A 25,115-nucleotide genomic window follows, 5' to 3' on the forward strand; every position below is an offset into this window, starting at 1 on the left:
AATAACCCCGCCAAATAGTAAAATATAGAAGTCAGCACTGTTCAGTTTCATATGGTCATACTCTGCATTCCCTTAGGTTTTTTGGCAAGTGTCCTTTTTACCCTGAAATTCTCAGTAAAAAAAAAGAATTATAGTTAGACAAATGCAACAAGGCTTAAAAGGGTCATCATTCAAAATAGGAATCAAAATTGATAAATGTCAGTGTCACAGCCAACATTCTGTAGAGGCAGACAACCTGAGATTAAGACCTAAGACCTGGATGCAATCATATAGCCTCTTCCTCACCACTTCCTTATCTGTAAAATGGGAATAAATGCTCTTACGTGGGTTCAGAAAGTAATATATGTGAAAGTGCTGAGTCAACAATCATCTAATATATCTAAAACAATGTTATTATCAATCAATCGACAACTTATATAGAATACTTAACATTTAACTATTATTCTTGAGCCAATATTTTCTCCTATGAAGAATGAATTCTCAGAAAAGAATGTATTTTATTATTTTAATTTTTTTTGGTCTTTACAATACAATTTAGTATTAAGATTTCAAAATAAAGAAGCCAATAGATTTTTCATTTTTATTCTGCCTCATAAGCTTTTTTTTCTTTTTCTTTATCTTTTTATTTTATTTTACTTTTTTAAGAGTTTGGGAATGAATACTAGAAGGTAGTATGTGTAAGTTATATGAAGACCTAATAAATTAGTGAGTGCACAGAACTCTAGAGTAATAATCAAAATCCCTCAAAGCCAGCCTCAATGGTACTTTTTCAACAAATAGACCTTGGGAATCTCACTGAATCTCACGGAGCCTTGGTTTTCATGTTGTGTGAAAGGGGATACTTCAACCATTTATTCAAGAAATACCATTAAGCACATTCTATATGTTTAGCATCAGTGATGAAAAACATAAACCCTGCCCTGGCGCCTGAGGGTTCACCTGCTCTATCACAAAAGAATTTTGTGAAGATCAAAGTAGGCATATAAGAATGTGATTCAGCAACTGAAAAACTGTCTATAAACAGATACGATTAAGTCTTCACCATGCAAAGGGCTACTTATAAGAATGGTAAACAGTGATGTTTAATATTCAGTGAACATATGACTAAAGGAATAGGCTTTCAGATGTACTAAAAGAGCTTGCTAAGAGGGTATACGGAAGTTCTGTCTTATGTTTTGTTTTTTGTTTTGTTTGTTTGTTTTAAATAAAGACTTAAATGCCAAAAAATGAGCAGGATGACCCCTTAAACTTCTTCCTACTTTTCCTTTCTGTAATCCTATGGCAGGCATATGTTGGTAACAATAGCTGAGGATTATATTTGAAAAATAATGGTACCCTGTCTTTATTTTTTATCTGAACATGCTCTAACCAGTATCTTTTTAAGTAGTCATCTGCAATTTAAATAAAGCCATTTCAGTTCATTTCTTTTGAACTTAAAATCTCTGGGAGTGTACAATAACAAACTCCTCTTATAAAACCTGATTTAAGTGATGAAAAATCAGTAAACTATATAATAATTTAAGTTAATATATTTTCAAAGCCTTAAATTTCAATTCAAGAACTTGCAATTGAATATTAAAGCTCCAAGAAAAATTGTAGTTGGGCAGGTGAGTGAGCAAAAAATGACCAAATGCCTTTTGGTCTGAGTCATATGTTCTGTGTTGAAATTAGGTTCTGGGTGGGATTGTTTGCAATAGTTGCAGGTTTTCCATTTGCAAGAAGGCAGATTTTTTTATTTCATCAATATACTCTCTTTCCTTATTGCCCTTGAAAGGCCCCAACAGTTCTAGTTACACGTGTGTGTATAATGTTTCTACATTGAGTTGATTCATTATATTGTCTCAAGCTTATTTCAGACAAGACTTCTACCTGCTTTAGTGCAATGGAAGCCTGTTCTTTGTGACTTGAGAGAAAAAAAAAGAACTGTGGATCAGAGTGTCTGAAAAAAACGTATTGCATATCCTGAAACACCTAATAAAGTTGCTGCTAGGAGGGTTCTCGAAAATATTAGTGACACAAGAAATGTCTTTGGGAATATCTTCATCATGTATATGTTTTTTTTTTCCTGAAGTGCTTCATTATTCATATATTATGAACTGTTCATAGAACTTGGCTTAGATCCTCTCCTTCAGGCACTCTGGTCTCCAGTGACTTCTTAAAGCAGTCTTAGCACATTCACAAGGCTTTTCATTGCAGTCCAGCCTGTTTGTAAAAACGATCCATCAATATCATGTTCAGATGACAGTCTATGTAGAACCTGCCTTTGCTTAAGCAGCCTGTCTAATGCTGAGAGTGTAGAATTCTATCCAGGAATGACATCTTGAATAAGTTTGGGTTGGGGCATATTGCATTCTTCTTTGAAACTATTTTTTCTTCTCTTCAGACATTTCCTTGCTTTTACAAGGCTGTAAAAATAGGAACACATTTTTCTTTCCTTTGAAATGATGCTGGCCCCAGCTTTGCTCTTCTCTGGGGTTCAATATAATTAAATCTGCATGTGAAGAAGGAAATGTTTACAAAGCCATGATTTTGATGTCATATGCTGTATTCAACCCCAGTATCTATGACAGCCCATCCAACCTCTGCTTCTTGACATCCGTTGAATTATCTGGGTTGACATTTTTGGGGACTATCATTTATAGGACTTTATGGTTGTCTTCTACAATAATATGCAAAGGAGTTCTCCAAAAGGTAGTTTCACAACTGTTACCCACATTCTGACTGATTCGTATACTTGCAGGAGAAGACATGACTAATTAGACTGAATTAAAAATAGCCAAGAAAGCTGTCAGTGACAGATATGTATTACTTCATGTACTAGTTCTGGTCCAGATGCTGAAGATATAGCATACTCTTCTCCCTTTTGCAGCCCTTAATTGAACTTCAAGTTGGTTTTGTGTATTTTTGGAAAGTGTTAATGGTTCCCCACCAAAAAAACACTCACTTTTTCTTCTTTTTAACATTACTACTTCACTAGTAGTCTTTTCCTCTCCCAGGGTGGGCTGGGCTGACACACAGCATGTGCCTTTTTCCCTAGATGCGAGGCTGTTGAAAGGGGTCTCATCATTTGTTTTTTGCCTTCAGTACTCCTCACTGCATGCCCTAAGTCAGCTTATGTTTCTAATAGTCAAAACACAAACAGTCCCCCCAAAATATGACTTTATATTCTGGGGAATTGAGAAGAGGAGGACATCCAAGAAGAATATAAAATATTGTTGGCCACACATCTTTGTAGTCCACAGTAATCCCAACCTCTCATTCTAGAGGGTAATCGGCTTTAAACAGCTTACTTGTTTGTCAAACTTAGAAAGACTGATGCCACACTTGGATGTCTCCTTGCGGAATGCCTATAAGTATATTACTCACTATAATTACATATATTTTTTAAAACAATCTATATGCCAAGTCTTGAATTATATATATGCAGAATTTTATCTATTGTTAGTTAATGCTCTCAACAACCCTATGAGGAATGAACTATTATTTTCCCTATTCTCCAGTTATTGAAACTGAGGCTTAAAGAGGTTTTATTTTTTCTAAGATAAGAGAGCTAAAACATAGCTAGAAGAGGACTATGTAGGCCAGTTTCTTCTGCCCCCAAAGGCCTATGATCTTAAATGCTTTATTACATTGCATCCTTAGGATCACAACATAGGAAAGACATTTTTAAATCATCACTTTATAAATGATGAGAGTAAGATCTTATGAAGTAGTGCTTGTTCCTTATTATTTAACGGCAGACCCAGGATTCCAATGTGAAGTCTTCTAACCTTTGGTCCATATTCTGGGCAATAATTCCTCTAGTGATAACAGCAGATCCTTGAAGAAATAATCATGTTAAAATACATTATACAGATAATGTTCAGGTTTCATATCTGTCTACTACTTTGCACCCCACCTAACAGCTAATCAATCTTTTATCATTTCTCATGTTGTAAAATACAAAGTTTTGAAATTCAAGAGTAAAAGAAGCTTGACCTCACTTCACCTTGAAGTTTCTGTCCTACTTCATTTCTACACAAACACTCCGATCTATCACATTCCTTTACTCTTATCATATAGAACAGCCTATGTGAATTTTTCATTTGTACAATTAATCCTGTTTGTTCCTCTATTTACTTTTCCCAAATTTTATGAATTATAATTATCATTATGTTCCAAAGGATGTAACTGAGGTTTGTAGAGGTAGGGTAAATTGCTTGGCTTATTTAAATTGTAATTTCCTTAAAGAAAGCAGTATGGTGCCATAGAGAGATCGTGAGTCTGGACACAAGAGTGAACTAGCAACAGATAAGTTTGGTGAATTTCTTCTACTTCTCCAAAAAAGCAGTTTTTTCATTTGAAAAGTTGAAGTAACACTATCCAACTCAATGAATTGGAAGGGTCAAATGTGATACTGTTAGAAAAGCACCCAACACATAGTAGACTCAAAAATGTGTAGTTTTCTTTTCCTTTACATTCCATAAAATTGCCCAAGAAATGTTTGCTGTTAGGCACAACATTTTTAATTCAAGTGTTTGTTAAGATAGAGAGGAGCCTGAGTAGACTGTCTTTTGCCTGATGCTTAAAAACGCTTAGGGTCCAGTCAGTGATGTGGATTCAAAATGGAGTGAAGCTGTTTAGCAACAATGTAAGTTAGTTCAGCCACTATGGAAAGCAGTTTGGAGATTTCTCAAAGAACTTAAAGCAGAAATATCACAACCTACCAATCTCATTACTGGGTGTATACCCAAAGGAATATAAATCGTTCTACCAAAAAGACACATGCACCCATATGGTCATCACAGCATTATTCACAATAGCAAAGACATGGAATCAACCTAGATGCCCATCAGTGGTGGAGTGGCTAAAGAAAATGTGGTACATATACACCATGGAATACTATGCAGCCATGAAAAAATGAAATCATGTTCTTTGCAGCAACACGAACGCAGCTGGAGCCGATTATCATAGGCAAATTAACACAGGAACTGAGAACCAAACACTGCAGGTGGGAGGAGGGAGAGAATGTTCCCTACTATTTAGTAGCAAAACTATCAGGTATCTATTGAGTACTATGCTCACTACCGGGGTGATGAAATCATTTGTACACCAAACCACAGCAACATGCAATGTACCCATGTAACAAACCTGCACATGTACCCCCTGAATGTAAAAGTCAAAAAGAAAATTTAAAAATCTCCACTTTTCACAATCCCCTCACACTTATTGAGAAAGCAGGCACACTAAACCATTCTCTTATTTCTTCATGAAGGACTATCACTGCAGAATGTAACATAGGAAAGAAGAGAGAGGAGCTACCTGATGAAAGCACAGACCTCTATTTGGCTTGGAATCTGTGTTGTGTCATTAGGGCTCAGGCCCAAGTGCTTTTTTAAGGGACAATCTTCAGATACTGCTCCCTCTAACATACGATTTTATTAGATGATAATAGAAACTGGATTTGCATTATAATAGAGTTGCTTGTGCTGGACTTCAATATTTTAACAACCACATAAGTTAAACATTCAAAACTTCAGTGGATAGTGTTTGACACAAAGATAGGAAGAAAAATATCTAAATCACAAAGCATTCAAGTCCCATATTTTAAAGCTTTGACTGATATATTTTCTTACACCTGTATCTCAGCCAACAACAATAATAATGGCAATGAACCATTATAGCCCTCTTATAGTGAGCACCATTGCCCCTTTCATAAAGAAGAAACTGAGGTCGAAGGATTGAGCTGTGTTTCATGGTCTCGATGAATGGACTGAATTGTGCCAGACACTGGAAAATGTGTTCTCTTTCTTTTCTAAATCAAAACATCATTCTGGTTATATAACATTCTTATCTATAATCCCTGCTTCTCAGTCTTGATAACCACAGAAGAAGCTGATTTTTTTTCTATGTGAAAAGAAATGTAATTTAAATCTCTACTTACAATTCTTGTATAAATTTTGTTAAGTAAACTTCCTCCGTGTAAGAGACATAGGGATATTCAGAAATCATTTCCTAAAGAATTCTTTTACCAGTAATTTGTAAAAGTTGCTGGGTTGCTAAGCTATGGTTAAGGCATTAGGAGTTGTGTTGTTTTGAAATGAAATTAGTTAAGTGGAAAATTACCCCCTATTCACCCCCAGTTACTCAGGTCACCAACTATATGGTTTCCTCAGGGCCAAATATGTTTCTGTGCAACTTTATGGTATATGTTGAGCTTCAAAGATAAATGGAAAATTTATTAAGTGACCTAACTTGACTTTTCCCAAATAGAGGGTGGCTTGTGTATCTGTCAGGGCAGGCTACGTTTTGCTGTGGTAACAATTCCAAAAGCTCAATGATCTAACACAATAAATAGATTTTCTACTCAGTCTATGTGAACAAAACAGGTCAGCAATAGGACTCTGTTCATTATAGCAATCCAAGGGACCGCCATCTCATAGATGCTTCAGCTCAATCCATACTGCCGCAATTGTGTGCTAAGTGGAAGGTTGCATGGCGCATCACACATTGGCTCTTGTGGCTTCCACCTGGGTGAGACAGGCATCACTCCTACTCATTTTTTCACTGGCCAGAGCAGACCTCATGACCATGCCTAATTTCAAAGAAGGAAGAGAAGTACAATCCCTTATTTGCCTGGAGGAGGAGGTCTGGATTATATATAAACAGCCCTATAGTGCCTACCATAGCAGGTATTCCAGCTTCACTTACCAGATGGTTTGGGGCCATTTGCTTTGCTTCCACAATAAAGAGAGGTCAAACCACCCACTTCAAAAAAGGCTGAACTCCTTTGTGCTAGACCATAGGTGGTTGGCCTTCAAGTCTGTGTAAGCTGCCATGGCTTATTCATCATGCTTAGGATATGAACTTGTTTCAACTTTTTGTCCAAGCTCTCTGTGAATGAAAACAAGTAAATCTTATGTATTGGTAGAGAGTTGTTGAAGTTACATTTGGTAAGATGCTTGGTAAATGTCAGTCATTTAGGCCCCATGAATTTCTCCTTATTTCATCTACTGCACTTCCTTTTGACTGGCTTGCAAGTAATAGGATAAGCATGAAGACTAGAATTACTTGCCAAATTTGAGAACTGACACTCATTTTTTTTTAAGTATATACTCTCTTCTCTCTCATGGAAAAGATGAAGGTAAGATCTAGTGATAATTACTTAAGCTATTTAAGGAGTAGTTGCTGAAATAATTTTCTAAATTCAAGTACAGCAAATATTTGAGTTTTTAAAGTAAAAATACCCTAATGTGAAAGGACGGAAAAACTAGGTTGCAAGATAAGATGGAGTATCAATTAAAGAGAAGTATATTGCTTAAATTGGGCAATAACAAAAGACATAGACAGAGATAATTGAATACAAATAAGAATATTTGAATGTGCAATTGTACCTAAAGAAATATCAATTTAAATGTTAATATTTAAAAAGTTTAAGTTTTTACTATTTTGCTTAAATGGTTATTCTTTGTTAGAAAAGGAAATATTTATAATCTATATCTAGGAAAGTTGTACTTTCTTTGGTGAGATTTTGTATTTCAGATTACATTATTTTCTGGTTCCAGGGTACTCTCATCTCGGAATCAGAAAATCAGAACTTTTAATTGCTAAATATGAACACTAAGTAATGAGGTGAGAGTTAATGGTAAAAGAGCCAAAGACCCTGTGAGAAGCTTCTATTTCTGCTTTTCCCAACATAACAATATTGAATGTCATGTAATAGTTTTGTCCTTACTCTCCAACATATGTGATTATGTGACAGTTACATATTTTCATGTCTAAGGTAGCTAACCCATTTTTGGATGCAATCCAAGACAGCTTTGGGATATTTTAATTTTCTTGTACAGTTTTTAGCAAGGCATTTAAAGATTGATATTAAAATGGTATATGGTTAAAAGAACTTTGGACACTCCAATATTATCTTAAAGTCATCAACTTTACCCCACAAAGGCAAATATATGTGCCAAAGACAATGTTTACAAATTAATATTGCTCCAAGATTATAGCCCTACACTGCAATATACAATTCCTATGAGCAAGTCATCCATTTGTGCAGACATGCTTTTTCTTAGATAAAAAATCATTCTAAAAGTGAATCCAAAGCAGGCTCAACTTCTGGCTTTTCTTCTGTTCTCACTAAAATGGCACACTAACATAAAAGAGAAAAAATACAAAGTTGGACATCACTGATTTGGGTAGGCCTTTGGAGGTGGTGGAGAATTGAGAGGTCAGAAGGAAAAGCATAGACCTTGTCTCACCTCACTGTTTTGGCATCCCAAGAGAAGAACTGAATTACAATAATACATAGGATCATTATATGTCTCTTTGTTTAAACTTTAGGATGGAATAGGATTAACCAATTGGTATTGTGGTGTAGGTGAGTTGTGGAAATAGATTGCATATTCTGTGGTTGTTCTGCATTTTTTTAAATCAGTTATGTGATAAATCTATATATATTGATAGAGGTTAGAAAGGAGTGGTTATAAATTCAAGTGCATGGCCAAGAGTGCTTCTACCTTGCACATATCTGAAAATCTTGCCTTGATTTATTTTATATTGTTTGAGGAAAAAGTGAGATTAAATATGCCAACTACCTAGAATAAGACCTGAAACATAGTAGGAGCTTCATAAATACTTGTTATATTTATTGATAAATTAATAATGCCTATTCTTTGATCTAATGATAAGTATTGCTAATGAAAGATGAGGATACACTTACTTAGTACTTCCCAGAATGTAAAGCCTTATTAAGAAGTTTGTACATTACCCACTATTTTTAAAGCTTCATTTTGGTTTGAGATCTGAGGACTGATTGTTATATACAGGCTTCTTCTAAAACATGCCAGCCTTCTTAATGTAATTTTCTGTACGTCAGTTGGTGTATCATTAGATAATGTGCTGAAGGGTACAGCAACAGCATCTTAAGAGATGGTACAAACTCTAAGTGCTTACAGGGGTTCTCTTTTTTTTTATATTCTGTAAAAATAATCTCTATGCTTAATTCCTTGCTGCTATCCACTCTGTCAATTTGAGTTGCAGGTGACAGTGATTAAAATTTTTAAGTGCTGACATTTTTATATTCTAATTTCAAAATTCATTGATATGTATTTGCTGAAATTGATGTGTTAGCTTTACTTATTTGAGCCAGCTGGTCCAACATAGAATTTTTTTTGAAGATTTTAATATACTAGGCTTAATAAATTCTTTAACTACTTTTTCACGTTTCATTAAATTACACTTGGAAGTGCTTGCTGATTAGCCACTTCACAGAAAAAGCGAAGTTAAAGTTATTAAAATATCTTCAATGCCTAAGAGGAAGTATGTTATTTAGAGAAATAACAAAAACTGAATTGCTTGTAATTTTACTCATTGAATGTTGTCCTCTTCCCATCTGCCTTCCTTCAATAGTACTGTAAGTACAAAAAAACTTGTACTGTACTTGAAGGATTTTGTTCTTTATTCTTGTGTATTTTTAAAAATGCTAATAGTCTACATCTAAATATAAGTTTATGTGTACTGGGAATATGTTCTTAAAATTAGCTTCATAAAATATAGCATGTCCTTATTATTTGGCATTTTTAGACATGAGAGGTATCATACGTATAACAACATATATTACCAATTTTCAAAACATTACAACAGGAAAAACTTTAAGCTTTAGACTTCACATAGTGCAATCTCGCTTTAATGATTCAGAAAGAATTTAAAGACTAAAATGTCATGTGATCAATATTATAAACTTAATCTGTCTCCAACACTTTCTCACTTTTGAGAGATACCAAATGAATAGCACACTCAGTTAATCAACTGTAATGTTGTTCCTTTTAGAAATTCTAAATTAGAGCAGTAATTCTCAAAATGTGGTCCCCAGACCCGCAGTGTCAGTGTCATCAGAGAACTTTGAGCCTTTCCCCAGACCTACTGAATCAAAACATGGGGGTGGGGCCCAGCACTCTGTGTTTATCAAGTGCTCCAGGTGATTCTGATGCAGCTAAATTTGAGAGCCACTGATTCAGAGATTCACTATGGAGCAAAAGAAACATGAGCTGATGACCTTGATCTTGGTTTTATTGACTATAGGGTAGCAATGCCAGGTATTGGGCAGTCCCTTTAGAGCAAAGTGTGGGTCTTAAGTGGCAATAAATTTGAAAGGGAAAATTTTTGTTTCCACTAAGGTCAAAAGATTGTTCCAAGGCCTCACAAGGAATGTAGCTGCTGATTAAAATTGTTATGAACACATAACCACAAAACAATCCCTTCACCTTGGCTTGGCTTTAGTTTTAGGATATCCCAGGTGGGTAGGACTAATTCCAGGGCGTTGGTGGTTGCAGATTCCCCAAGTTGCTAAGGAGGTTCACTTGGATTTGTGCTATTCCTTTGGCATGAAATAGGGGGTGAGGAAATACCTAAGGTTTTTAAAGATTACAACTGAGAACAATTGTAGGGATTATAAAGAACATTAATTGAGTGTAATGTTACCAGATAAAATACAGAATGCTGTGTTAAATTGGAATGTCAGGTAACCCACAAATAAGTTATTTAATATGAGTATGTCTCATGACATATTTTGGGCATACTTATACTAAAAACAATATTTGTTATTTATCTGAAATTCAAACTAAACACAGCATCATATATTTTTATTTGCTAAATCTGGTGATTTTAATTGATTGTCTACTATGCCCATTTAATCTTTCCAATAAAATACTTACTGTATTTAGATAACTAGATATTTGCTGTTGTGTTGATAGGTTAATTTATAATTTTGAACTTATCAAATATCATATTTGTCTGTGAGGGTGTTGCCAAAGGAAATCAACATTTGAGTCAGTGGGCTGGGGAAGGCAGACCCACCCTTTATCTGCGTGGGCATCATCTAATCAGCTGCCAGCGAATATAAAACAGGCAGAAAAACATGAAAAGGCTAGACTGGCTTAGCCTCCCAGCCTACATTTTTCTCCCATGCTGGATGCTTCCTGCCCTCAAACATCAGACTCCAAGTTCTTCAGCTGTGGAACTTGGACTGGCTTCCTTGCTCCTCAGCTTGGAGATGGCCTATTATGGGATCTTGTGATTGTGTGAGTTAATACTAGTTAATAAACTCCAATTTATAAATATATAGATATATATCTTTGTATATATATAAAGATATATATCTTTATATATATCTATATATTTATATCTATATCTATCATCTATCTATCTATATAGATACACATACATACATTAGTTCTGTCCCTCTAGAGAACCGTGACTAATATAGAAGGCATGGGTTGGCATTGCCTCCAAGTTAGCCTCATTACTGGCTGGCTAGTAAGCTTTAGTATTTGCAGTTCAGTGTGAATAATTGAAGCTAGTCCTTATGTTTGGAAAAAAATCATTAATATAGCTTCTTCTCCCATAACTCTTTGAGTCTGAGGCATTCTTTCCATAGGTGCTGTCTTATTTTCTGTTGTCATAACAGAATATCAAAACTGGGTAACTTACAAAGAAAAGAGATTTATTTGGCTCATGGTTCTGGAGACTAGGCTTCTTGTGAGGGCCTTCATGCTGTGTTATTCCATGGCAGAAGGCAGAAGGCAGAAGGGCAAGTGAGTAAACAAGACAGAGAGAAAGAAAGAGGGTGGAACTACCTTTTATAATAGACCTAGTCTTGTGATAACTCACTTCCAAAGTAACAGCATTAATCCATTAATCCATTCATGAAGGCACAGACTTTATAACATAATCACCACTCAACTTAATAGTGTTACAATGGCAACTAAATCTCAACATGAGTTTTGGGAAAGACATTCAAACCATAGCAGGTGCCAAGGTTTGGCTTTCCCTCCACTACACAAAAATTGGTGTTTCCTATTCCTGCAGTCATCATTGTGTCTTTAGGCAATCGTCTTGTACTTTCATGCAGACCTTTTTTTCAGAAAGCTTATGTGTAAATGAGGCAGGACAATTTTATAAAAATGAGAAAGACCCATTATGTCCCCCACTTTTGGTATATTTGGGCTGCTGTAAGGGGACTTGGAGAGAAAGGTCATCAGCAATGTTGTTATTATCCTTCTGATACAGGATCATGTCAATCAATCAAGAGAATCTAAGTAACTGATCCAAAATTAAATTTGAATTACCTAGACCATCTTTTCACTAGGCTGCCACCAAGAGAGTTAAGAACCAGGCTTTCTAAACCCTTCATTCTAAATCAAGGGAATGAAAGAAGAATCATGCCTAGGAATGGTCAAGGCAGAATCCTAAATGGTCTATATAGTTCCCCCACCTTTCATCTTGATTATTACCCAGGAAGCAGCCAAAGGGAATGCTCTCTTTCAGAGACAGCCAAATCCAGTGACCAAACTGCCTTACTAAGGAAGAGGTTAGAAGAGTAGAGCTGGAAATTTTCCTATGTTGATTTTTGAGGAGATCCTTTCAATGCTCAAACTGACCAGGTGCCTGTGGATGTTACAGAGCATGGGAGCCCATTGAATACCTTGACCAGCAGCTCTGTAACATCAGAAAGCTGAAAACATGACACAGATTAGGATCAAGAACCATGGTAGTGCGGCCAGAGTTGGCTGATTGGACTGGAAGAGCAACACTGTGACCTGAAAAGGCACTGACAGCAGTGAGGCAGCACTTTAGCCCAGAACAGTTAGTAAAAGTTTCAACTTAGTCATTTTTCCAGGAATGAATAAAAGCAATGACTCATGTGTTGTGGCCTCCTTCACTACTAAAACACTGGTCAACTTTAGCAGGATTCACAACTTCTGACATGCATTCATAACTTCTGCATCAGAGAGATAGAGTCCCTTACTTTGTTCCCAGTCTATAATAATGGGTATGGTGCTGTGTCTAGTAGCATGATGGATCTGGGCAATAACGATGGCAATTGGGAGTGTTCAGGTTTGATTCTATTCAGTCTTCTCAGAGAATGAGATTTTATCATGGACATCTACATGAGTGACAAATTGCTCCCTTGCCATGATTTGTATCCGTCATTCACAGCTCCAAAAAGGGATATCTTCAATTTGCCAGTTTGTGGTTTTCTACAATTGTTAGTCCATTGGCAATAAGTCAGTAAAAATATAGCATTTCATCAAAGGAGTAGTAGCCAGAGCTGTGAGAAGAGCATTGAGTTTTGTGCTCTGAATGGACCGACCCCATCCATTTTTCATTCTGCATTGCAGATACTGAGGTTAAATGGCTGTGGTAGTCCAATGGACAACATTAAGCCTCAGCTTAGCTAAACTGTCAATGAACCCAGTCAAAGCTTTTAGGGAACATCTGTGAATCAAGGACCCCTTGGAGCCAGCTTTTCTGTACATAGAAAGAGTGGAGATAAAGCTTCCCACAGAGGGATAACTGTCAGCTATTCTTGTAAAGCCAAGATACCTCTGAGGTCAGGGATGTTGTTAAAAATATCATTGGCATTGGACAAGCAAGGCTGGTTGGTAACTCAGTAACTTCCCATCCTGGTAGTTATTGAGTCTGAGTTGACATACACTCAAATGGAAACGCTCAGCAGTAGCGTTACAAGTCGTCCATGGGCCGGGAGTTCGGTTTTGGCAAGACCCCAGGAGGAAGCCAATACTTGCTTCTCAGAAAGGGTGGTAGCTGTGTCACAGAAGCAATGAGTCCAAACCATAAGAAGCTCCCCTAAATAGAGGTTACTTTCCTCTGATAGGATACTTGGCAAAGCCAAGTCACAGAGACTTTAAATGTAAATGAACTTATTTTGTGGTTTTATTTGGGTTAGTAAAAATCTTCATTGAGAAATGAGGGTTCCAGAATATACTTTGAATTTACTAATATGATTGTTCTTAAGGGATTATTTTTTAGGAGTGTGGGGCCCCAAATGTAGAGTGTGCCACAACTTCCTAGACAATCTATTAATTTGGACCTCACACACAAAACATGCTGATTTGTGGCTTAGCCAATATAACAGACCCAGTAGAATGCCCCAGGTAGAAATACACTGTCCCGAATAGTCAAGCAGTTCAGTAAGGTGTTGGGCCTCATTTTGGTGGTAGAAAGCTGAAGCAATATTTTTTTCTTTGACTGCTAGGAAACTGACATTAAGAATCTGCCCATATATGGAGGTTGCAGTGAGCTGAGATCGTGCCACTGCACTCCAGCCTGGAGGACAGAGTGAGACTTCATCTCAAACAAAACAAAACAAAACAAAACAAAACAAAACAAAACAAAACAAAAGAATCTGCCCATATAGTCTCAGGAAACTTTACCTGGTGACTCATAAAATGCTTTCTTGTTTCAGTGGGAAACAATCTTCCAAGGCTACTTGCTATACAAACATCCTTGAAAGATAGCCCAGAAGAAAGGACAGCCAGTGCCTCTGCTCACAACAAATGCAAAAATGTGAGTGACCCATGGAGAATTATCTCTCAGTACTACACACTGAAAAGGGTGAATTTCACTTCATGTAAACTATACCTGATTTTTTGAAAATCCATTTAAGCTTTCATTGAAGAAATCGGAAGGATGGGAAGGTGATCTCAAAGTTATTTCTTCACCCTCCTCAAGGGATTTATTTCCTCTGTAAGATATTTTTGGGGTTTGTTTATTTTTTTAAACATACAATTGGATTGCAAACTAAACAAACAAAAAAAGTGCAGATCCTTAAGTGAAAGGACCTAATAATGTACATACTATATACTCAAATGCCATTAGCACTAAATTTATTAAACTGAATTCATTCACTTCTACATACCTTGAGACATATATTGAGATTAGTGAAGACATATTGCTTCATATTATAATTGCCGCTTATTTTCAGAAAAGGTCAAATGTGTGATGATCTATTTCTTAGTATTCCAAAGGATCCTATGTACTCAGGAATAAAAAAAGTCTTGAATAATTCCATGAGAAGAATGGAAGTTCCTGTCATTGATTGCATACTCTGAAACTCAATATTTTACTTAATATAAAAAGAACTTACTCTAGATTGCTCTATAGACAAAGGGTTTCTGGGTCTTTGGCCCATAATGCTTCTCAGCTCTGACTGCACACAAGAATTACCTGGGGAGCTTTAAAAATAATGATGCCAGACTCCATGCCTACAGAGCTTGATTTAATTGGTCTGGGGTGGGGCTTACGCTTTGGTGTTTTAAAACATTTCCCATGTTATTCCAAGGTTACAGCCAGGATTGAGAACCCCTAGCCTGTGCAATGGAATATGCTGTCATGTAAGTTTGCTGTAGCTCCTTGGTCTTGTGAGAACATTTTAACTCAGAACCTTTGGTATTATATAACTGTTTGAAAAAATAAAAGTACACAAAACAGTTTAGACATTTTATGGCTTTGACTTTAAAATTCGGAATGAAAGGTGAGACTCAAAGTATGTCACTAATTTATTTCAGCAGTTCTTAATTTGGGTGGGATGGAGGAGGCAAATTGGAACCACCTGGGTCATTTTTTTCAAATTAAAATAGCCATGTTCCCACCATGAGATCTTAATATTTGAAAAGGCATGTGAGTTGGGGAGGGAGAATTGTATAATTTTTAAAAGTTCTCCAGATGATTCTGATCCCCATAGGGCTACAACTAATTCAACTTTTGTAGAAAACCACTGGATTACTTCTTTTTCTTCTAACTTGCCGAAGGAGTTAGATCGATGTTAAAAGGATCAGCGGTCAACCACAAGTTTTTACACTCTTGTTATGTGATCAGGTTAATCCTTTGGGAAGCCTCAAAATACACGTCTTATAAGAGGAACGCTATTGGTTAAGAAAGACACCACAAATTAGAGCAATTTAGGCACAGACATAGCCAAAAGCTTTCCTACATTTAAAAATAAATGTATTCTAGGAACAACTACAAACTTGTGATTATTCTTGGCAATATAAAATTTATACAATGAAAAGGAATAATCGTGTTAGTCCACTCCATGTGTCATATTCTGGAACCTACACTTCTCAATAAAGTTTTTGACTAATCCAGATAAAACCACAGAATAAGTTCCGTTACATTTAAACCTAAAAAAAGGAATTTTAAAACTTCCTTTCTATGGATACACTATGTATGTGACTTGCTCAGAAAGATAAGTCAGAGGTGTCTCCCTCCAGTTTTCCAACCCCTTGCTACTCAAAGTGTGGTCCGTGGACCAGCAGTATCTTACTACCTTGGGACTTGTTAGAAGCACAGAATCTCAGGCTCCACCCTACACCAATCAAATTGGAATCTACATTTTAACAATATTCCCAAGTGATTCATATGCACATTAAAATTTAGAAACTACTGCTCTAGCCCACTGTTTTTAAGACAATCAACTAAACGTCTGCCCAGAAACAAGCAATAGTGCCCATAAAATGGCAGTAGAGCAAACAACATAAAAAATAATTTGTTTTATTAATAACAGAATTATTTACAAAGACAAAAATGAAAGATTTTAAGATCTCTAGTTCTCACCCTAAACCACTGAGGTGGATCCTCACACATTAACGTGGTGGGATTTTCATCTTTCTCTTTGAAAACAGTCAATAGATGATAGAAAGTAAGCTTGTGTTGGTGTAGGTAATAGCGGTATTATGTGTTTTGTTGTTATTCTTTTTATCTCAGTTTTCCATTTCTATTTTGGAAAGTGAATACAAGAGGCTGTAATTTGCTAACAAGCAGAAGTGCAAACTGCTCTTGGGGTAAAAAAGAAAAAAATACAACCACAGCCTCCACCTGTTCTTTTTACTTCGAGGCAATGCTATGTAATCCTATTTATCCTGGTATCACACATCAAGGCTAAAGGGGCAAGGAAGGAAGGCCCAAACTTAAATCAAGTCACCTTAAATCAATAAATGGCCTTATGTTCTTTAAAATGATAATGAAAATCAAGTTATTGATTTCCAAAAGCAGCCTCAACTTAAATTTAATATTAATTTAATATTAATTTTAAATTTAATATTAGTTAAATATTAATTTAATTATTTAAATAAAATTAATTTAAATATTTAAATTATTTTTAAAATTTAAATAAAATTTTAATAAAATAAAATTTAAATAAAATTATTTTAAATAATTTAAATTAAATTTAAATAATTTAAAATTTTAAAATTATTTAAAAATTTAATATTAATTATTAAAATAAAATAGTAATATTTATTAATATTAATAACAAAATAGCAACAACAATACTGACATAAGTATTTAAAGAACTTATTCTTTCCCACTGACACATCTGAACCGTTCATCATATGGGATTTTTTGCTTTTATTGGCCTCTTCTGTATCTCCTTCAGTTATTTTACTATGACCCCCATGTGAGAATGCTTTCATATTATCTTTCTCACCCCGTTAAGTGACAAATATCACCATGAAGGTAAAACTCTAGATTTTCTATTAAGATCTGCACAGTAAGTATTTTTGAACTAAAGATCATTATATCATATGCATAACATTTTCACGAACAGGCCACCAGAGGATCTTTTTTTTCTTTTCTTTTCATAATGTGTAAAACGCAGAACTTTAAAATTTCCAATTTCTATAATTTGGGTCTGGATGGATAATTATGGCACTAATAAACACCATGCTTGCAAATAACATGTAGAATTGCACTTAATAAAATCCTTGAAAAGCTGTGCCAATAGGTGGACCATGTATAATGTAAAAGACCAAGCACTAATAAAGACGATGCCTTATAAAGAATGCAGTGTGGATTTGCCTGATACACATAGAAACAGGTCTGCACTTTCAAAGTGATGGCTTGTGCCAAAACTCATAATATGAGACGTTTGGCTCAATGACATTATAGGAGATTCTACTGTTGTTTTTCTGCAGTGGCCTTAGTGCAATCTCCTAATCTCCATGAAAAAATGATTGAAAAATGAAACCACTAAAAAAAAATTAGAATAACATGCCTAATCAAGTCATTAGTTTTTTGTTGTTGTTGTTGTTTTTGGTTGTTTTATGTTTTCATATGATCACCTGTCTTTTTCTTCTTTCAGAGAAGCTCCTTTCCATTACCTGTTTAGGTGAGAAAAAATAGCCTGACTTTCATTAAGCTCTAATTTAATGATTCTATTTTCCTAAGTCTGTTCCAGTCCAAATGTGATTTCATGGCCATATCAATGGTAGGAGAAATAGAAGTTTATGAAATGCTACATTCTTGGGAAATGGTAGGTGGCCGGGATAATTGTTATCATTGCAAAAGGAAATTTAAATGGAATTGGGAACTAAAAAGTAATTGGTCTAGAATTTATGACATAAGTTGAAATTAAACTATTCTAAAACAGATTGGTCTTAAATTATAGAGATAAAATTTTGGTTGCAATAAGAGATTAGGAGATGATAAAGTATTTCCAACAGTGTCTAGCAAAGAGTGTAACACCTGTTATTGATCAAATGAACAAATGAATTCATAAGAATTGCAGCATTCTATCATTTTGAATTGGATTTTAAAAAGTCAGATATCCTAGAAAACCAAGTGTTGATTAAGAACTTATATTCCAATTATGCTGGCTAATCAAAATAAATTACAATTTGATAGAAACCTCTTTGTTGTATTGCATGCTACTTTTGGCAATTGTTGACATACTGGACCACATGCTACTCTCAATGTTCTCTTTTTGGAATTATGGAATCCATAATTCCTTGGTTTTCTTGAATTTTTACTTTACTGACCATCCTCAATGCTTTTGACAAGCATTTCTGCCTCTATTCTGTCATTAAATGGAAGAACCATCTAAGAAAATTCTGAATTTGTATCTTGAGCCTGTATCTGTCTTCTAAGTTTGAGTTTTGTAGCACCAAAAGCTTAATTTTCTTACTGACTTTATGTCTCATTGGCTAACAGATATTAAGCTTCACATATTTAGGAGGACAATAAAAATTAATCCCTAGTCTTTTCCATCTCAGAAAGTGGGGCCATCATACACCTAATTCTTCCAACTAAAAACCTAAGAGATATGCTTAATTTCTATCTCTTCTTCACCTCCCAGCTCTATATAATCCATCAACAATTGCTGTTACTTGTAGATCTATAAAATGTCTTAAATCCTTTCATTTTCTCCATGTTTACCTTCAGTCCTAAACCCTCATCATCTTGCTGCTGAGTTACTGCAAAAGCCTCTCTATATTCATATGTTCACTCTTTTCTACTTCTATTCCATTCTCTTCACAGCAACTAGAGTGGTTATAATGATTGCTACCTTGCTTGAGGTAGTTACATCGTTTTCCATTGAACTCAGGAAAAAAATCAACCTAACTCTTGGACCTGTAAGGTCTTACACATGCTACCTCCTGCCTACCTCTCCAGCTCTGTCTCATGTCACTATCAGCCTTTTTCTGCAGGGTACAGCCACACTGGCCTCCTTTCATGTCATACATTCCAGCATATTTCCTTTTACAGAGTCTCTAATTTGTTTCTCTCTGTCTGCAATGTTTTTTCCCCTACTCTTGCTCTAGGCCTGGCTGGCCACTTCTCACACTTCAGGTCCCAAATGATACCCGTGACTTCTCTGACCATTCTTTCTATAGTAGAACCTTGGCTCTCAACCATCACAATAACACTCTGTCACATTCACTGTTGATTTGCTTGACAGTATGTATCAAAATCTCTAAGTATCTCCTCTCTTTCTCCCTTCCTTTCTCTTTTTCTTATTTAAATGTAAGCTGCATGAAGGTAAGAAGCTTACCTGTCTTGTCTGCTGTCTTATGCCCCACATATTGGAAATGCTTAATAAGTAATTGTGTCATAAATAAATGAGGCTGTGAAAGAGCACTTCTCAGTAGTAGTCATTTAAATGTAACACTCAAATAACAATACACTTTTTCCTAATGTGTCAAAAGGTAGCAGAACCAATAGCTTTCTTTGTCCTATTGCACCATGTCTAAGATTCTTATATTGTGTGAAATTACAAAGGACTTGCTATGGTTTGAATTTGTGTCTTCAAAATTCTTGTTGAAAGTCAATCCTCATTGTGGTGGTATTAAGAGGTCTAACCTTTGGGGAAGTGATTGAGAGCCCCCATGAAATCATTAGTGTCCTTATAAATGAGAATTCAGAGAAAGTCTGCCCCCTCTCTCTTGCCCTTTCATCTTCCACCATGTAAGGACACAGCGTTTGTCTCCACTGCAGGACACAGTCACAAGGCACCATCTTGGAAAGAGGGAATGGGACCCTCACCAGATACAAATGCCAGTGCCCTGATCTTGGACTTCCCAGCCTCCAGAACTGTGAGAAATAAATTTCTGATCTCTATAAATTACCTAGCTGGTGATATTCTGTTACAGCAGCACAAACTAAGACGGGTCTTTCTTCTCTTTAAGATAAACGGTGATGGTAATGGTTAGGAATGATTACCTTAGCCATGGCATTTGTGTTCTTTAAATATGGAAATACTTAAATATAAAGCTGCTGATATTCCCCTAATTATTGGGTTTAGGTTGACTATATCTTGAAGACAAACTACATAATAACAAACTATAGTATTAGAATTATTGTTATTCATGATTTGTTGAATTCAAGTTGTGAGGTTAGCTCTGTAGAGAACTGAGAATACAGAACTTTGTTTCAAAAAGCTATAGATGATTGGTTCAAAGATTGCATTTCTCCTTTTCCTACATCTCCATTTTCTTTCATTTCCTTTCGTTTCCTTCACCCTTGTAAGGGTATGATATTTTGAGCATCCTCAGTACTCTCTCCAGCAGATGTTAGCATGCATATGCTAATTCAACACACTTCCTTCCTACTCATTACTAAATTCATAATATCTTCAGTGTTTTCTAAACAAAAACACTCCAACTATCCAGATCACAAATACTGATATATACTTGGCAAAAATTTAGCTGCAGAGAAACTGCACTTTTTTCTCTGAAAAGTTTTCAATTTCCTCTGAAATTGTTGAAGTTTTGATCTTCAGTTTTATAAGAGTTTTCATCCTCAGTGTGTGGGTGTCTGAAAAGGAAAGGATTTCTATCTGATAAAAAACAAAATAATGTGTGCTTTTACATAATTATTTAAAACTATTCCTAAATGTGGAGAATAGCTTATGTGATAAATACTCAGGCCAGTAAATAAAACAATATGCAGCTGTGGCCTAAAAAAATCGTCCTTGAAACATTTCTTCCCGTAATTACCCATTTCTTTCAGAAGGCATTTCACTTTCCATGTCCTGGATTTATGTATTTCTTTATTCATTTTTTATTAATTTAACATTTATCAAACACTAATTTTGTACAATAAATTATGATACACAAATTGAAAAACACAAAGGTTATTAAGGTGCAAGAATTCTCATTAAGGAGCTTACAGTTTAAGTTAATAGGCCATGGACATGTGTATGAGTCTGCTTGGGCTGCCATAACAAAATACCATATGCTGGGTGGTTTAAACAACAAAATTCATTTTCTCACAGTGTGGAGGCTGGAAAATCCAAGTTAATGATTCTGGTAGGATTCAGTTTCTGGTGAGGGCTCTCTCCTTGGCTAGCAGACAGCTGCCTTCTTACCATGTTTTCATATGGCAGAGAGAGAGAGATCGAGAGAGAGAGAGATCTTTCCCGTCTTATAAGGCCACAGTCCTACCAGATAATCTCATTTCTCATTTGATCTAAATTATCTCCTAAAGACCCTATCTCCAGATACAGTCACACTGGGGGCTAGGGCTTCAACACATGAATTGGGGAAATAGATCGGGACACAATTCAATCTATACAACATACTCAGCTGTAATTCAAAGTAAAAGCAATGAGGGCCATTAAGAAATACAGTAATAAAAGTATTTCAATTGAATTTTAAAGAATGAATATGATTTTATGCATATTTCACATTGGGTGACAGAAAAAAACAGCATGAATAAAGTCAAAGGTAGAAAAGCACGAGAAACTGTGTTCAAAATACATAGAATAGTTAGCCCAGAAATAAAATGCAAGAAAGAGAGTAATAAGAATAAGATTACAATGAACCGTGTATTGAGGCCAATTTAAGAAAGACCATGAATGCCAGGGTAGCATACATACTTTATTCAACAGGAAATGAAGAACCATTGATAATGTTTAGGTAAGGGAAATGCTTGATTATATGTGCTTTCATAAGATAAAGATGGCACACAGGTTGGATCATAGGGAAGTAATTTAGAGAAAAAGAAGTCAAACAAATCACATGTTATAACACACTACCCAAATGGTAATTAGGGGGTCCAATGGTTAAATGAACAAAAGAAAGATAGGAGAAATATTATAGAGGTAGAATGAGTAAGACTTGGAAATAAATTAGACATAGAAGTGGAAGAAATAGTGGTTCTGAACTTCGATGCATATGAGCATGTGTTCCTGTGAACTATATTAGACCAGTGAAAGGAGATGCAAGTATGAGAGTAAGGTTATTCAAGGCACACTATGAATGTAAATATATCCAATTGACAGATGGTAATATTGGACTTAACTGTAGTGGTGATGGTGGGAATAGAGGATTAGAAAAAGAATTCTAATTCCTCTGAGCTCATTGTATTTCCAGGAAATGCCCTCTAGTAATTTAACTTCTACAGAGCTTCTTAATGTTTAAAGGGTTAGTACAAGTAATTTGAACCAATTGCTCATCCATTAGTATTTTTTTCTTTACTCAATAGCAAACAGTTTATTATACAATAATAAAAAGAAGAAATTCTTGAGGTGTGTGCTACTATTATCACCATTTTGCAATTGAGGAAATTGAGGCCTAGAGTAATTAAGTAACTTGCCCATGATCACAGTGTGTGAAAGGCAGATCTGGGCTTTCTAACCAAAATCTTTATCCTACAGTTGCATCTCACCATAAACCTTGAATCTCTGCCAACCAATGATTTCAGGAGTCATTCATGACCTGAAGTTAGTCTAATAGTTCTAATCCTAGTGGATGCACAGAGTGTGGGTCATGTGGCTTTCATGTGTCTATTGAGCTTTGTCACCAATAACCCTATGTTTAGTTTACTAAGTGATGATTGATTTACGCTGCTGCCCTTGAGGCTCTGCTCTATTCTTTTGGTTGGAGCCTCACCTATTCTGGCATATATTTTTCCCCCTTTCTCAACAAATTAGACCCTGATCTGCATAACACTTACCCAATAGCTTGGGATTTCCTTCAACCCAGTTTAATGGTGTTAGAAGCATTGTTCTATTACTCATCTCACTTTGCTTAGAGATCCTCTACCCAACTCCTCAGAAATAATCCTATTAAAAACAGCTGACTAAAATAGAGCTGAGTTGCTACCTCTCCCTGGAGGCCGGACCTTAACACTGGCTGGCTTTATTCCCGCTCCTTCATCATTTCTGTAAGCCTGCTGATGAGTATTAGTTCCTCTTGTATTATACTGGGCATGGCATAATAAAATTAAGGTTGATATAATCAGGAAGGTGTTTAACGGTCTTATCTAAGAAATGCCATGATGAGCATATTACTACCCAATAGAAGTAATCTTTTTCCACTCAGATGCCAAACAATAATTACATTTTGCTTTAAAGAAGCATTCTCATTAGAGATTTCCCATCTAGAGCACAGGATGCAATAGAGAGACAGATGACTGACAGATGCACAGAATAGTGTAAGAAGATAATGTAGCTTAGCAGAACAAGGGACTTTGAAACTTGTTTTGGGACACTAGGCAAGCAAATTTTGTCAGCTTACTTAAATTTAAAGTGAAAATAGCAACTATTTTGTATGGATTTTGTGAGGCCTAAATGAGATAATTTTTATAAAATACTAAATATTTTCTACTTCCTGAGACTTGGTGGGTCAAAATAAATGACAGTCATTATCATCATTGTTATCATCATCACTTTTATTATTAAGCAGAGCTTCACTTCATGACAAGAGAAGCTATTTCTTAGTGACAAGAACTAGCATCTGGTAATTTTAAGACCATTTGAAAAGAAAACTACCTTCAATATAGATGATAATGATTAAATTTAAAGTTCACTTTGAGCAATTCTAAATGGAAAGATGCAGAATTTTCTGCAAAGAAAAAAGTTATATATTGGAATAGAAACTTATGCAAAAAAATAGTACACATCATCATGAAGAATATCCATAGAACCTGAACAATGAAAGACTGGAAGAGACCCAAGCTGTAGCAACAAACAAAAAGCTAACCAAACAAAAAACATCAAAACTGTTGAGTGAGGAAAATAAAAAATTAATATCTGAACCTCGCTACATCATATTCTAGTTTATATGATTATGTTTTAGATACCTTGATCATTTAGCTGTATGCATTTTTCATTCTCTAGTGTGTATTGTTTTCTTTATTGTCACAATTGTACATTGTCACATGGACAGGACAGACCTTATTTACTCATTGTAGCCAAGATTTTCTAGCCCTGACTGAAGAAACCATTGACTGTACTCTTGTAGAGTGGGGATATTATTAACTGTTTAACCAAGGGAGCCCTTCAAAAAAGCCCCTTATGTAGTATTTAGAACATTGAGTCATCTAGTTACTGCTTTAAAAAACAGGGATGAAATCTGTTGCACCTTGTAGAAAGTCTATCAGTAAGTAAAGGGTAGGTTAGGCTGCAGTAACAATCCCAAAATTGTATTGGCTTACAACAAAAGTAGGTTAATTTCTTACCTACATGACTTGTCAGTTGAGAAGAAAAGGCAGCTCTTCTCCATGTCTATTCACTCCAGGATTCTGGCTACTATTGCTTGTCATCTTAACAGGAAAAGGAAAAAATTTTTGGTTAACCATGCATTGGTTCTTACATCTTCTCAGGTTCTAACCTTTCACTGGGCAAAGTAAGTTTTGTGGCCTAGCCTGACATAAATGGAAATGAAATGTATAATATTCCCAGGGAGGGATAGCAAACTTTATTTTGTTAGCAATAATACAATCTATCACAGGAAATCTCATTACCTTTTGTCCCACAGGAGTGCACATTTTAAAATTACTTTTCCTAGTTATAATCTCCTTCTTTCTCATATTTCCCCCCACCCCCATAAACATGTAACATTTTAATATTTTTAAGGTATATTGTTGCCAACTACAATCCAAATAAAACATTATTTTTTATGTTAAATGATGTTATTTGTATCATTGTTACTTTACTATCTAGGAATCCTAGAAGTTGAAAAATGAGCTCTAATTAACACTAGATTTTCCATGCATCACAAAGCATGTGCATACCCCTTATGGGTCAAATTTTCATCTATGTAAAAACTTGATAA

General features: G+C 35.4%; 1 protein-coding gene across 10 annotated transcripts in view; it reads right to left on the minus strand.

Annotated features, from left to right (window-relative positions):
• Positions 1 to 25,115, minus strand: part of LOC134730681 (ras GTPase-activating protein 4-like) — a 102,123-nt gene that overhangs the window by 45,754 nt on the left and 31,254 nt on the right. For 4 of the 10 annotated variants that reach the window (XM_063605795.1, XM_063605800.1, XM_063605799.1 and 1 more), the window contains one exon: positions 24,520 to 24,603. In XM_063605795.1, the coding sequence (XP_063461865.1) occupies positions 24,532 to 24,603 (72 nt within the window). In that variant the 3' untranslated portion in view covers positions 24,520 to 24,531. Of the gene's footprint in view, positions 1 to 598; positions 3,820 to 6,690; positions 6,874 to 24,519; positions 24,604 to 25,115 lie in introns of those variants that run through there. The other 6 variants (XR_010112599.1, XR_010112601.1, XR_010112597.1 and 3 more) reach the window with 4 other exon arrangements.

This window comes from Pan paniscus, chromosome 6 (genome assembly GCF_029289425.2).
Source record: "Pan paniscus chromosome 6, NHGRI_mPanPan1-v2.0_pri, whole genome shotgun sequence".
NCBI lineage: Eukaryota > Metazoa > Chordata > Mammalia > Primates > Hominidae > Pan > Pan paniscus.